We start from the raw sequence: 13048 nt of genomic DNA, 5'->3' as shown, positions 1-13048 counted from the left end.
ACATGGGCTGTGATGACAGGTGAAGCCCACCATCACTGCCAGCCCCCTCACCACCGAGTGACTCCTAGATCTGGTGGACTTTTGGCAGAGGAGTCAAAAGGGCTGGATCACTCAACTCTGCTCTCTGAAAACCCCTTTTATTGACTAGGAAAGTAAAATCTCACACTGATAATTAATACAAATTATGGTTATAACTGAAGCCTGATGAATTGGTAACAGTTGGGGAATCAATAATCAATGCCTTGGTGAGTCTCGCTGATGGCATTCCAGGTAAATTCCACCAAAGGATCCTCATCAAATTTAGCAGCCTTATTACCCAGCCCAAGCTCACCCAGCTCACCGCACAAGCCAATGAATCCGAGAGATGAGGTGCTGAGGCAAGGAAAATGACTATTTGGAAAGCCAGCTGACCAAGAAGATGGCAGGCTAGCGCCTCAAAATAAACACCTTATCGGGGTCTCTAGATGCCAAGTTCTTTTATAGATTAGAGATGAGGGGAGGTGAGGAAGCAAAGTAAAAAGGCCATTAATCTTGCAAATATCTCCTAGAAGCGCAAGCCTCAGGCAGGGGATGTGTTAATTTCTTCCTTCCTGCTGTCTACAGGTGGACAGGGTTCTGAACAAAGGCACTTTAGTTTAACAGTCACGCAGAGGGGCAGGATTCTCTGAGGTAAGCCCCTCGGTATGATTACACTAACAAAAACAAGTCAAACAATTCCAACATGGAGTCAGAATTGGCTTCTCGGCAACAGCCTCATCAATTATTCCCCAACCATGAGGAGAAGGAAGGTTTATTAAATACTTGAAGTTCACCTGAGGAAACTCAGACCCTTCTGTCCACTTGGACCTGACCCTCAGCCCTGAGACTCACTCAGTCCTCCAAGTCAGTCCTTCTTCCAGCCTTTGGATTAACCCTAGTGCCTGCCCACCCAACAGGTAGCTTCACCTTCTTTACACATCCTCTATTTTAATGCTTTCCCTCAGTCTGGGCTTCACCAAAGGCTGGAGTAGTTGTTGACAAAACCAAGTCATCCTGGGTAAGTGATGGGGATAAGGGGGCAGGCCTCACTTATGGGATCAAGTTCTAAGCAAAGCTGAAGAGGGAAAAACAAACTGAACATCTACCAAGGGAAAGACCATGGATTTTGCGTAACTGAAGCTAAAGAAGATCAGGGGGTCATGGCAGACCACAAGATCTAAATATGATATAGATTCCATCCTCCCACACCAACAACTATGCTTCAAATATGAAGGCCTTTGCTAAGGATAAGTCAGAAAGATGGGGCATTCTATGCCACACAATAAGGAGGTCCATTGGCAGATATGTTCCAACATCATCTTCCAGAGGACCCCTGGGGTTCTGGTAACACAAGCCCTACATATTCTCTCCCATTTCTGCTGTTGGAGAGCTATCACAGTTACGGGGTGAATAGTGCGCACCCAATCAGGAGAGCATACGCTAAACACCAGAGATACAGTGGAAAGACAGCGTGGCCCCTGCCCTCATGGTGATCTTAGAGATACAGTGGAAAGACAGCATGGCCCCTGCCCTCATGGTGACCTTAGAATGTGCATCACAGCATCATGCCAAAAGAAAGAGGTGTATCTAGCTGGGCCCAGACCTAAACAGAGAGACAGCTGGTGCTATAAGAACAGGAAACAGGGGGCCAGGCTTCCCTGAGGCAGTGGTGACTCAGTTAACAGATGAGATGTTTACCTGGTGAAGTGGGGAGGCTGAAAGAACTTTCCCAGGCAGAGGCAGCATATGCCCGGGATATGCAAAGGCCCTGTGGCAGAAAAGAGCACAGCATGGGTTCAGGAGCTTTAAAGAGACTAGAGAGAGCAAGTGGGCATGCAGACAATCATAGCGCCTGCCCCACAGAGGAGCTGCAAGGAGACAGAGGCCTTGTCCATAACAAGTTCAGTGAAAAGATTAAGCAGTTAACACAGAACAAGGTTCCTTCCTGGATTTTCCCACGAAGGGATGCAGTGGACTCAGAGGCCCTCAGAGGCTGTCCTCCTTGACAGCCCTCCCAGCCAGCTGGATGCAAATGCACCCTCTGATCACAGTCAAATATCAGGAACCACGAGGAACCTGCCTAGGGGGAAGAGGCAGCTTTCTTCCAAAGCTGTGGTCAGTTTCTACAGTCTTTCAGATGGAAACTAGTCAGCTCATCACTGGGACCTGAGAGAAGAGCCTCTCGCCCCTCCTGGTGAGAGAGCTGATGAATTAGGCGCACTGGTGGATCAATCAGCCCAGCCCGTGCCTGTGAACAAGTTTATGGTGGCAATGAAGGGCTTCATTTGTTTGGCAAAACACGGGGTGGTTTAATTTCCAGGAGGAGTGTCTGTCGGCGCAGGTTTTCTGGAAGGCGGTGCAGGGCAGACAAGGCTTCCGTTTCATCTGCAGGCCCCTTGTGGAGGGAGCTGGGGAGGCTTTGCAACCATCTGGCACACTGTTTGCATCTCGTCTGGCTGAGCGGCTGTGCTGCAGACAAGGGTGGATGGGGCAGTTCTTGCCCTGTGTTTGGAGAGGAATGGGAGGGAACCAACAGAGGTGCGGGGTGAGGGGGCAGGTGCTGGGGAGCACCGCCCAGGCCCGGGGACCACAGCATCCAACCCCACAGACTCCGGGCCACTAAGCAGCCCTGGAGAATCTTCCCAATTCCTCCCCAACCTCGTGCCTGCACCCAGGCCCTCCTGTGGACACATACCAACACATACCCACACCCCACAGAGCACTGCCAGACGTAGCAAGTGGAAGGACAGGACACCATTCACACTTGAATTTCAGATAAACAACAAATAATACTTTGGAGTAAGTATATCCCAAATATTGCTTCGGGACATACTTATTCTTAAAAAAAAAAAAACCTGTTAATTTGAAAGTCAAGCTTAACTAGACCTCCTGCACTTAATCTGGCAACCATAGTCCTGAATAAACAACCCAAGACTTGGGTCCTCACAGAGAAGGTCACACACACACAAGAACACCGACATGTGAGCACACACATGTACATGCACACATACAAGCCCATGTGCCTCACAGGGTCCAAGGCAAAGGGGAATTCAAAGGTCAAATTGTGGGTACTTACCCCCTACACTTCCCTGTCTTCTGTGTCTGGGCTCAGAAGCACCAGAGTCCCACCTTGGGGTCACCTGGAATCCAGGACCAAGCTACCCTGGGAGATGCCCTGAGGCAGAAGACAGTCCCTGACCTGCACCTGCCTGGACTCCAGTGGGGAATACACAGCAGAGCTCTGTGGGCCTTGGCAAACACAGCAAGGGGCTGAGAGACCGGGGGTTCATCAGGGAACCTACAAGCTGGGGATCCACTGATGAGCCCATTTTTTTGTCTGTACCTGCTGCCTGCACCCCAATCTCTGCCCCCACCAATCGCGCACTGAGAGTTTACTGAGCAGCTACTGAGGGCCTGGCATCGGACTCGACACCACAGACATACCCCCTGTGACATCACAGCCCAGCGTGCCGAAAACTCAGCGATGACCTGCCTGGCACTGGCTGAACATGCACAACAAGTCAAGTGTACAGAAGTGGTGGTCATTCCCTTGAATCCTCCCAGCAGCCAAGGAGGCAGCTGCCATTGTTCTATGATCCCCGTTTTACCTTTGAGGGACCTGACCAAGAGAGCTGAAACGGCTTGCTCAAGGACACATGGGGGGAAGCAGCAAGGCCTGGAGGAAGCGAAAGCCAACCTTGGAATTTGCAATAACATAACCAAGAATGTTCAGGAAAGTAAACTTTCCCACCTGCCAGTCAGAAGCCAGGGTCCTGCCAGGAGGGGCTGGAGGGACAGCTGGGCCCCCAGGGGTGGCAGGGTGTAGACCGGCCCTAACAGAAGTGAGGTGGGCAATGCCATCTCACCAGTGCCCCTCAGGCTTCAGAGGATGACCCCCACTGAAGATGGGACCTGTGAGCCTTAGGGTGCTGAGGGGGGCGAGAAGATACTTACGCAGGATGCAAAGACCCAGGATGCACAGTAGCACCGATGCCCCTCTGCCCTGGTTATATGCCCTTGGGAACATCTTGGAGAAGCACAGGCACAGAACACCAAGCAGTGTGCGCCAGGATACTCATCACAACGCCATGTGCAACAGGGAGGAAGAAGGAACCATTCAACAACCCATCCAGTCTAGGGTCAGCCAGCAGCATCCACACAGCAGAATAACTGCCTTATGAGTGAGGTGGAGCCCAGGTTCCCCCATGAGATGATGCCAAAGACACATCACTGAGTGAAAAGGAAGCTTTTCTAGACATTAAATGGAGCATTATCACGGCAAATAGATGGGGAAACAGTGGCTGAATTTATTTTTCTGGGCTCCAAAATCACTGCAGATGGTGACTGCAGCCATGAAATTAAAAGATGGTTACTCTTTAGAAGGAAAGTTATGACCAACCTAGACAGCATATTAAAAAGCAGAGACATTACTTTGCCAACAAAGGTCCATCTAGTCAAGGCTATGGTTTTTGCAGTGGTCATGTATGGATGTGAGAGTTGGACTATAAAGAAAGCTGAGTGCAGAAGAATGGATGCTTTTGAACTGTGGTGTTGGAGAAGACTCTTGAGAGTCCCTTGGACTGCAAGGAGATCCAACCAGTCCATCCTAAAGGATATCAGTCCTGGGTGTTCATTGGAAGGACTGATGCTGTAGCTGAAACTCCAATACTTTGGCCACCTCATGCGAAGAGTTGACTCATTGGAAAAGATCCTAATGCTGGGAAAGATTGAGGGCAGGAGGAGAAGGGGACAAGAGAGAATGAGATGGTTGGATGGCATCACTGACTCAATGGACATGGGTTTGGGTGGACTCCGGGAGTTGGTGATGGACAGGGAGGCCTGGCATGCTGTGATTCATGGGGTCGCAAAGAGTTGGACACAACTGAGCAACTGAACTGAACTGATCCTATTTGCATTTTTAAAAGATTAAAATTAAACTATATATGTGTAACTATATGTGCCTGAATACACAGACAAAGATGTGGAAGGGTATATGTCAACCCCCCACTCCTGGTGTCACCTCCAAGAGCCAAGATTGAAGAGAGGCAGGCAAAAGAGTTGCTTGCTGTTTGTTTTATATATACTTATGTAGCCAAAATTCTTTACATGAGCAAATAATAATAAATAATATTATTGCTAATAAGCAGAACAAAGACCAAGGAATTATACTCATACCATGTAGATGCTTTCATCCAGCCCGATTCCTAGAGGCCAGGGCTTACAACTCCACCAGGACAACACAGAACATGGAATCAAAAAGAAAAATGAAAAGGGCAGTAGATTTTCCCTCCCAGGCATCACACACCTTCCACTTTAAGCCAACATGTTTCCAAGTCACAAAGTCTTACTTATGCAGAGACACAGGACACCAGCCCCAGAGCAGACACAAGCCCTGCCTGGGTTTCTCCCCACAGGAGGTCTGACAGGCAAGGCAAGGCACGTCCGCACACAGTCAGGGGTGGAGGGGCCCGGCAGGAGGGGCCCACAGAGCCAAGGAAACCCACTGGGCACCCCCTTCAACCCCCAAAGGTCTTCGGAACCCAGAGCTGCATGGAACCCCTGAAAGCCTGTTTCTATGACATCCTGGAACACAGGGAGAGGAGGCGCGCAGGATTCACAAAACCCAGACACACGTGGAGCACACTGGCGGCGTCTGCTCTGCTCTCTGCTTTCGGAAATCCACGCTTTCTCCCTGGTGACCTCAAGGTCCGTGCTTGGGCACGTGGGCTCTCCTGTCTGTCTATCTGCCTCTACCCTCTGTCTGGAGTTCCTCCCCACAAGGTCTGCCCAAGTCCCCTCACCCTCTGCCGGCGCTAGTGGTAAAGTACCTGCCCGCTAATGCAAAAAACCTAACAGACGCGAGTTCAATCCCTGAGTCAGGAAGATCCCTGGAAGGAGGGCATGGCAATCCACTCCAGTATTCTTGCCTGGAGAACCTCATGGACAGAGGAGGCCCTACAGTCCATGGGGTCCATTTAGTCACAACCAAAGGGACTTAGCATGCACACACACACTCTCCCCCTCTGACCACACCCTGCCTGGGACACTGGCTCCAAGGCAGTGAGGTCTAGGGGTCAGCTGTGGCAGAGACTCTCCGGAGAAGCAAAGGCAGGAGCCTTGTGGACTTGTGAGTAACCTGACAACTTTCCCACTGGAGATGATAAGGGAAAAGGCCAGCTCCTCCTCCGGGCAGGGCTCTTGTTGGCCTCTCGGGGGATCTGTGCTGCTGGTCAGAAGTACTGTCGCCTCCACATGCAGTTGCCTGCAAGGAAAGCAGTGCAGGAAGCCATGTGTTCTCAAAGAAGAAAAAAAAAATGGAATTAAATGTACCATCTGCTTATTAGCGAGAGATTTTGAGGCAGACGCTTAAATATGCATGCCCAGACATTAAAAAACTTGGGGGTAAATGTTAATTTCAATAACCCGAGTTCTTGTGCTTGCAAAAAAAGAAAAAAAAAAATCTTTCCTTTCTCTCAGTTATTTGGAGACTCTGTACCCCAGAGTCATAGCACCAACAAGACTATCTCAGCGGACTCTGGCAGCTGTGAAAGGGAGGCCCCAAACACTCGCTGGGGACCCGTCTTAGAGGGACGCTCAGGAGAGGGCTGCGAAGTCTCTGTTCCCTCCCTCCTTTCTCACCCCCACCCAAATGTCAGACAGTGCTAGCTGGGTATCCAGCCACAGGGATGAGGAAAGCCCACTCAAACCCCCAGTCCTCACCCTGACACCAGAGACCCAGAAAGGTGAGAGTAGGGGAGCTGAGTCCCTCTCCCTCTGGAGTCCCACAAGGTGAGCCCTCGTCACTAACCCAGCCAGGAACTGCAAGTATTTCAAGAGCAGCTGTACTCATGCCTCCATAGGACACCACTGGGGCGCAAAACCCTTCACCTAAGATTCTCAGCATAAATATTTTCAGCTTTGTGAGCCATACAGCCTCTGCCCCAACTATTCAACTCTCCCATTCTAGCAAGAAAGGAGCCACAGACAATATGCATGTGAATGGGTGTGGCTGTGTGTCAATAAAACTTTATTGACAAACACAGGTAGGGAGGGCAGCTTAGGCCCATGGACCAGGGTCTGTCTCCTCTGCTAGAGTAAGGTCTCCAGAAGAACAAAGACTGATCCATCCTGCAGACCAGCACCCAGGCTGGCACCTGGTATGCAGGAGCTGCTCAAATACTTGAAGAAGGGATGAGAAAGCAAGTGGCCCCCAGTGCAGGTGAGGGCTCCCAATGCTTACCCTCTTGTGCCAAGGAACACACCAGGGCAAGGCTCTCCACCAAGGCTGGGTCCTTTTCCAACAGAGCATCGAAAAGTGACAGCTCAGTGTTTTAAGAGCACCAAGGCTTTGGAGTCACACACAAACACAAACGTTTTCCAAGAGTGTCAAGGCCGTGGAGCATTCTGTGTTTCATCGCACACACCCTGGCTGGGTGCTGAGGTGTCTAGACGTAGGGTGAGTCTTTGCACCCCCACCCCAGTTGGCCTCCATTAAAATTCCAGCAAGAGCCAACAAGCATATTAAGTCCGGTGGGCTCTTTTCAACATAAATGACCCTTGTTGTTCTCCCTCGTCTGTCTGTGGAGCCACCCGTCCTCCGCCTGCTGGTCCTCTGGCCCTTCTCCTCTCACCATTCAGATTTCCCGGGCTTCCACTAAAGCCTCTTCTCTCGCCACTCCTCTCTTCCCAGTCAATCTCGGGTACCCTCTTCGCCTCAACTGCCATCGACACTGATGACCTTCAAGTCTGAATCTCCATCCCCGACCCATCTGTTCGTGAGATGTTGCCACCTGGGTCTCAGAACATCAGCCAGAGCCTAGAATCAGATCCAGGGTCTTCCCTGTTTTTCTGGAAGTTGACTTGACACTGCATCTTGCTCATTCCCATTACCCAAAAGATCCTTAAGTCCTCTGAAACGTATCTCCTAAGGTACACAACTCAAGGTCCTCGATCCAGGCACACAACTCCACCATCGTCCAGGCCACCAGTAAAGCAGAGACTCCTGTCCCAGTGCCCAAACTGGTCTCTCTCCTATTCCCTGAGCTCCCAAGTCATGTTCCAGAGGACACAATGGAATGATGGCCATCTTGATGAAATTTTTTAAATCAGGAGGACCCTGGCCCACAGTCTGAATTTCCCCTGAGAATCCCAAATCGAGCTCCAGTTTGTCAGGACTGGGGTTAAATCTTTCTGAAATGATTAAGGCCAAGGGCAATGCAGCTCACCCTCAAACTACTCCAGGCACAGAGTCATCCACCTCCCCACACGGTGAGGGGTCTGAACCATCCAGTATGTGCTGCTCTGTCCAGCTGAAAGGAATGTCCCCCAAGGAATGTCCCCCAGGACCCTCCACCATCTTGCACCCCACTCTTGGCCCCTGGAGGATGAGGAGACCTCCTGCCATTTCCCACTCCAGCACAGCACTCCGCAGACACGTGCCTCGCAGACTGCAGAAGAGCTGAGGCAGACACACCGCGCTCCAGTGGGTGGCCATGTCTTCATGTCAGCTTGAGAGATCGTTGCCAGGGAAATATCTATGTCTCGGCAGAGAGAGCTTCCACCCTGCGGAGTCCAGCTGTGCTCAGACGAGAATCCTGAAACCCAGATGTTGGTCCAAATGCCCTGCTTCAGCAGCTGGCTCTGGAACTATCCGCTGTGGGCGTAAACCCTTACTGCCACCTGCTCTGCCTGCCCACAGCCCTGCCTCCCTTGGATCCTGGACCCCGAGAACCAAGAAGGAAATTGGGGAAACCCGATGAGATGCTACCTGAACCCAATCCAAGGTTCAGGTAAATGGTTTCCACTCCCAATTACAGGTCTTTCCAAGTGGTGCTAGTGGTAAAGAACCCATCTGCCAATGCAGGAGACAAAAGAGACATGGGTTCAATCCCCGTGTCGGGAAGATTCCCTGGAGGAAGGCATGGCAACCCACTCCATTATTATAGAGTCACAAAGAGTCAGACACGACTGAAGCGATTTAACGCACACACACATCCTGCTTTATACATCACCAGTGGTTAAGGAGATGGGGATGGAGTCTGACTCACTCAAATAACTTAGAATGGAGACGACCGTTTGTTTTGTGCTTTTTCCATGTCTAAATGCTATGCCAAGCATTTTCTATTTACTAACTTGTTGTTTCAACAAAAGCATACCCAACCCACCATTGAGGTTATTCCCATTTTATAGATAAGGAAACTGAGGCCCCTGGAGATCGCATAAATTTATCAAGGACACAGAGCTCATAAGTGGTATAGCAGGGACCCAAACCCAACTACCACACCCTGCAATATTTTTTGCAAGTGTAGACTTGTGCCTCTCAGCCAAGGTGACTTTGCCCACCTCTTCCTGGGTTGTCACATCTGGGGATAGGGTATCAGTGATACTGGCCTCTGTGGGTAGAGGCCAGGGATGCTGCCAAGCAGCCCAGTAATACATAGCGCCACCTCCCATAACAGAATAATCTGACTCCAAATGTCAACAGCACAGCACCAAGGTTGAGATACCCAGGTGCAGACCCTCACCAGAAAGAAGGGGAAATATCTACAGTCTGGATTCACCCCTACAAGGAGCCTCATGCTGACAACAACCCCAGAGACACTTTTTTTTAGTCATGACACGCAGTATGTGGGATCCCAGTTCCCCTACCAGGGATCAAACTCAAACCCTCCGCATTAGAAAAATGAAGTCCCAACCACTGCACCACCAGGGAAGTCCCAACCCCAGGGACTCTGGAGCAAAGAGTCCATCAGGGAACTTCAGGGAATCCGATGAGTTATTACTCTTGAAAGCTCAACTCTGCCCAGCAACAACCCAGAAATCTATGCCAAGCTGCCTGATCGTGGGAAAAGCTGAACAAACACCTGGGGTTGATAACCAATTACATAGGAAAGACTTTTCTCTCCTTCCAGGGAGAACTATAGGTCAGAGTCACCCTGGGGTCACTCTAAAGGAATCAATAGTTCAATTGTCATCACCAATAGAATGATACTTGGATATGTTCTTTCTATAAAATTCTATAAGTAATAAAAAGAGAGAGAGAGAAGAGAATCAATAAAGGCTCTAGGGGGACCAGTTCTTCAATATCTCCTCAGCATCACTGGTCCTGGAGGGGGCAAAAGGAGTCTGTAAAACTTCTGATCCCTGGTGGGGGGGTCAGCCCTCACGAGTCACATACCTTCCTTCCACCACACGTCCAGCAGGACCTGGGTGCTGAGAGGCCTCCTGGGGCTCCAGTTTAGCTCCTAAAAGCATCCCCTAGCAAACCAGCAGAGGATGCAACCCCCTCCTTAAAGACAGGGGCCGAGTCCAGGAGCCCCTCTGAGCGACAGCCAGTCACATATAAACCTCAGCCATCCAGGACATCAGATACAGTGATGGGAAAGGGTATTTTATCCTCAAAAACATCTAGATACAACACGGACAGGGAGGTGTTGCCCGTGCAGCTTCTGCAGAGAAAAGCCCAAATGATCTGCATCCAAAAATAATCTGCTATCAAAGAAAAAGGATGTTTTTGACATTTTGGCCAAGCTAATGGGCTACACAGACAAAATCTCATGAAAAAGCATTCTGTTTTTCTTGATCCATTTGGACATGGTCTATAAGTGAAGAAATGGTTCTCTTCCTTAAAGAAATAGCTGCTGCTCCTGGCACCAGCCTGAAACTGCTTCCAGGTTCTTTAACAAGAATGTTCTTATAGACATGGAAAAGGAGAAACCTATCTGGTGGGCATTCTGGGCAGCCTGGACTTTGGCCAACCTTTAGACTTGAAAACCAAGACCATCTTTATGAGGGGGCCACTGTGCCCAGGAGATCCGGGGATCCCATGGAACAGGGCCTGTTGACATATGCTTTGCACCACGGAGACCATTAAGGCTCAGAGAGGTTAAGCAACTTGCCCCCAGTCACTCAGCTAAGTAGAGCCATAACCAGGATCCAAACCCACACTCCTAAGCAGCCCACTGCACCTGGTCACTCCATTCTGGGGTCCTGGTTTTGGGCAAAGTTCCATATGAAAGAGGGAGGTGATGGGGCAGGGAAGGGCTTCTGACAGTGGAAGTTTCACAGCACTGCACGGCCCCATCATCACATCTCAGACCCAGGACCTCTCTTCTCATCACACTGCAACACATCCCTTTTCATGATGTGTCCTGGAAAACCTTCCCCAAATATCATCCTTCTGGCATCGCAGAGAGAAATTCACCTGGTTCTGGTGTCCAGGTGGCCCACGATCTGAACTCAATCACAGCCACGGGAGGCAAGGGCTTGGGAGCAACACCTGAGCGCAGCCCCCTCCCTGAGTCCTCCAGGCTTTGACGCGGCCCAGTGAAGGGGAAGCAGGCAGCTGATGCCAGCAAGGATTTGGGAGAAACAAGGGGACCTCTTCCTTGTGGGGCTCACTAGTCACCAATCAAATTTTTAAGGTGAGCTCGGCTGAGCAAATGGTTAGAAGAAACAAAAAAGGTCAAACCCATTATCAATTCAAAACTCTCAAGGTGGCGGCCCTCGCCAAAAGGACAGCCATCCAGCCAGCCCTCATTTGTCCTCCAGACATCTATGACCCCCCAAATGTGAGGTCCGCCGGACCACAACTGGAAGATTCAGGAGAGGAAGCAAAAAGCAGGGGCCAGGGAGGGGGTCAAGCTGGCCATGGAACTCTGTCCCACATACTCACATAACCACGTACATATGCAACAAACCACCCCAAACGTACCCTCAGCCGGCGGGTACCAGAGCCAGGCGGCACCCCCAGGGGATGCACAGAACTTTGCTTCACTGTCCTTCTCTGGAGAGATGGGCCGAGAAGAGTGACTCCAGAGTGGGAAGCCTTCACCTGCGTCCTCTCTCAACTCTCCCTGCCCAGCCAGCCTGGAGAGCGGTGACAGGAAGATGGGAGGGGGGGGGCAGGCAGGGGGGCTTGGTGAGCTGCCGCCCGTGCACGCGCTGACCGGGCATGGTTTTCAGAGCCTGTGCCCCGTACTTCCCACCCAAGCCCCTTACCAGGGGGAGGGCGACCAGCAAAAAGTCCCAGAGAGACGCCTCAAACCGCTCTGCCCAGGATGAGGCTGTGCAGAGTGCGGGCTCCTCAGAGTAAACCCCTCCCCGCTCCCCACCCCATCTCCTTTCCCTTCTGGGCGCCCCCAGGACACAGAGCGGCCCCTCCCTTTTCGAACAACCCCAGAGCCCACGGGTGTCCCAGCCAGCGGCGACGACGACGTGGCAGAATCGGCAAGTCGATCCTACATAAACAAGAAGGGAGTTGCCACCAACAACGGGGCATCTAGTTTCTCAGGAGGTCCCCACAAGCTACCACACCGCGCCCGCACGCAGGAGTTGCTGCCCAATTACCAACTTGCAGCTGACCGCCGACGGGGAGCAACCCTGCCCCCCAGCCCCCACCCCGTCCCTCCTGCGCCCCCGCTCACTTACGCCTCCGTCCTCGACACCTGTCTGGGTACCGGTCTCTTCCCTGCCCAGACGCGGCGCGTCTTCTTCCTCCCTCGCGGCGCGTCCTCCTTCCAGCCCCAGCCTCAACCTCTTCTCCTCCGGAGGGGCGTCCTCCGCCTCCCGCCTCTGCCGGCCATCCCTGCCTCTGAGCTTGCCCGCGTCCTCGGGGCTGCTGGAAGGGCTGGCCATGGCTCCGGGGGGCTCTGCCTGCACTTGAGAGAGAGGAAGGACCCAGCAGCCTTCCGAGCCGAGCGGCCTGTCGGTGGGAGACCGGGCTTCTGAGCGCGGGCTCGGTGGGTTCGCGCGGCTGGGCTCGGAGCTGGGCTCCTCCGCGGACCACTCCTGTCTCTCTGCCGCCCCCTGCTGGCTGCTCGCGGGCACAGCGGGCACGCGTGGACGAGGCCTGCGCGGGTCTCACCTGCCCCGGGGCCAGGCCCGCTCAGAAAAATCCTGCCCACCCCCGGCCCAGTTCGCCCACACGGACGGTCTCCCTGCCCAAGGAAGGGAAGGGAGAAGGGACAAATAGACGTCCACTTCTCCAGCGCCCTGAGCCTTGGTACTGTTGTGCATCTTGAACGTTTTG

At 52.1% G+C, this 13048-nt stretch overlaps 1 protein-coding gene across 13 annotated transcripts in view; it reads right to left on the bottom strand.

The window, feature by feature from the left end:
* Positions 1-12753, bottom strand: part of RBFOX1 (RNA binding fox-1 homolog 1) — a 2345672-nt gene extending 2332919 nt beyond the window's left edge. For 3 of the 13 annotated variants that reach the window (XM_070460570.1, XM_070460564.1, XM_070460578.1), the window contains exon 1: positions 12448-12749. In XM_070460570.1, coding sequence (XP_070316671.1) covers positions 12448-12654 — 207 coding nt within the window. In that variant the 5' untranslated portion in view covers positions 12655-12749. Of the gene's footprint in view, positions 1-12447 lie in introns of all 13 variants that reach the window. The other 10 variants (XM_070460573.1, XM_070460577.1, XM_070460565.1 and 7 more) reach the window with 7 other exon arrangements.
* Between the last annotated feature and the right edge of the window lie 295 nt (positions 12754-13048).

This window comes from Odocoileus virginianus, chromosome 33, assembly GCF_023699985.2.
Source record: "Odocoileus virginianus isolate 20LAN1187 ecotype Illinois chromosome 33, Ovbor_1.2, whole genome shotgun sequence".
In the NCBI taxonomy this organism is placed as follows: domain Eukaryota; kingdom Metazoa; phylum Chordata; class Mammalia; order Artiodactyla; family Cervidae; genus Odocoileus; species Odocoileus virginianus.
Note: the sequence above shows the minus strand (reverse complement) of the source record. Positions and strands in the feature narration are given on the sequence as shown.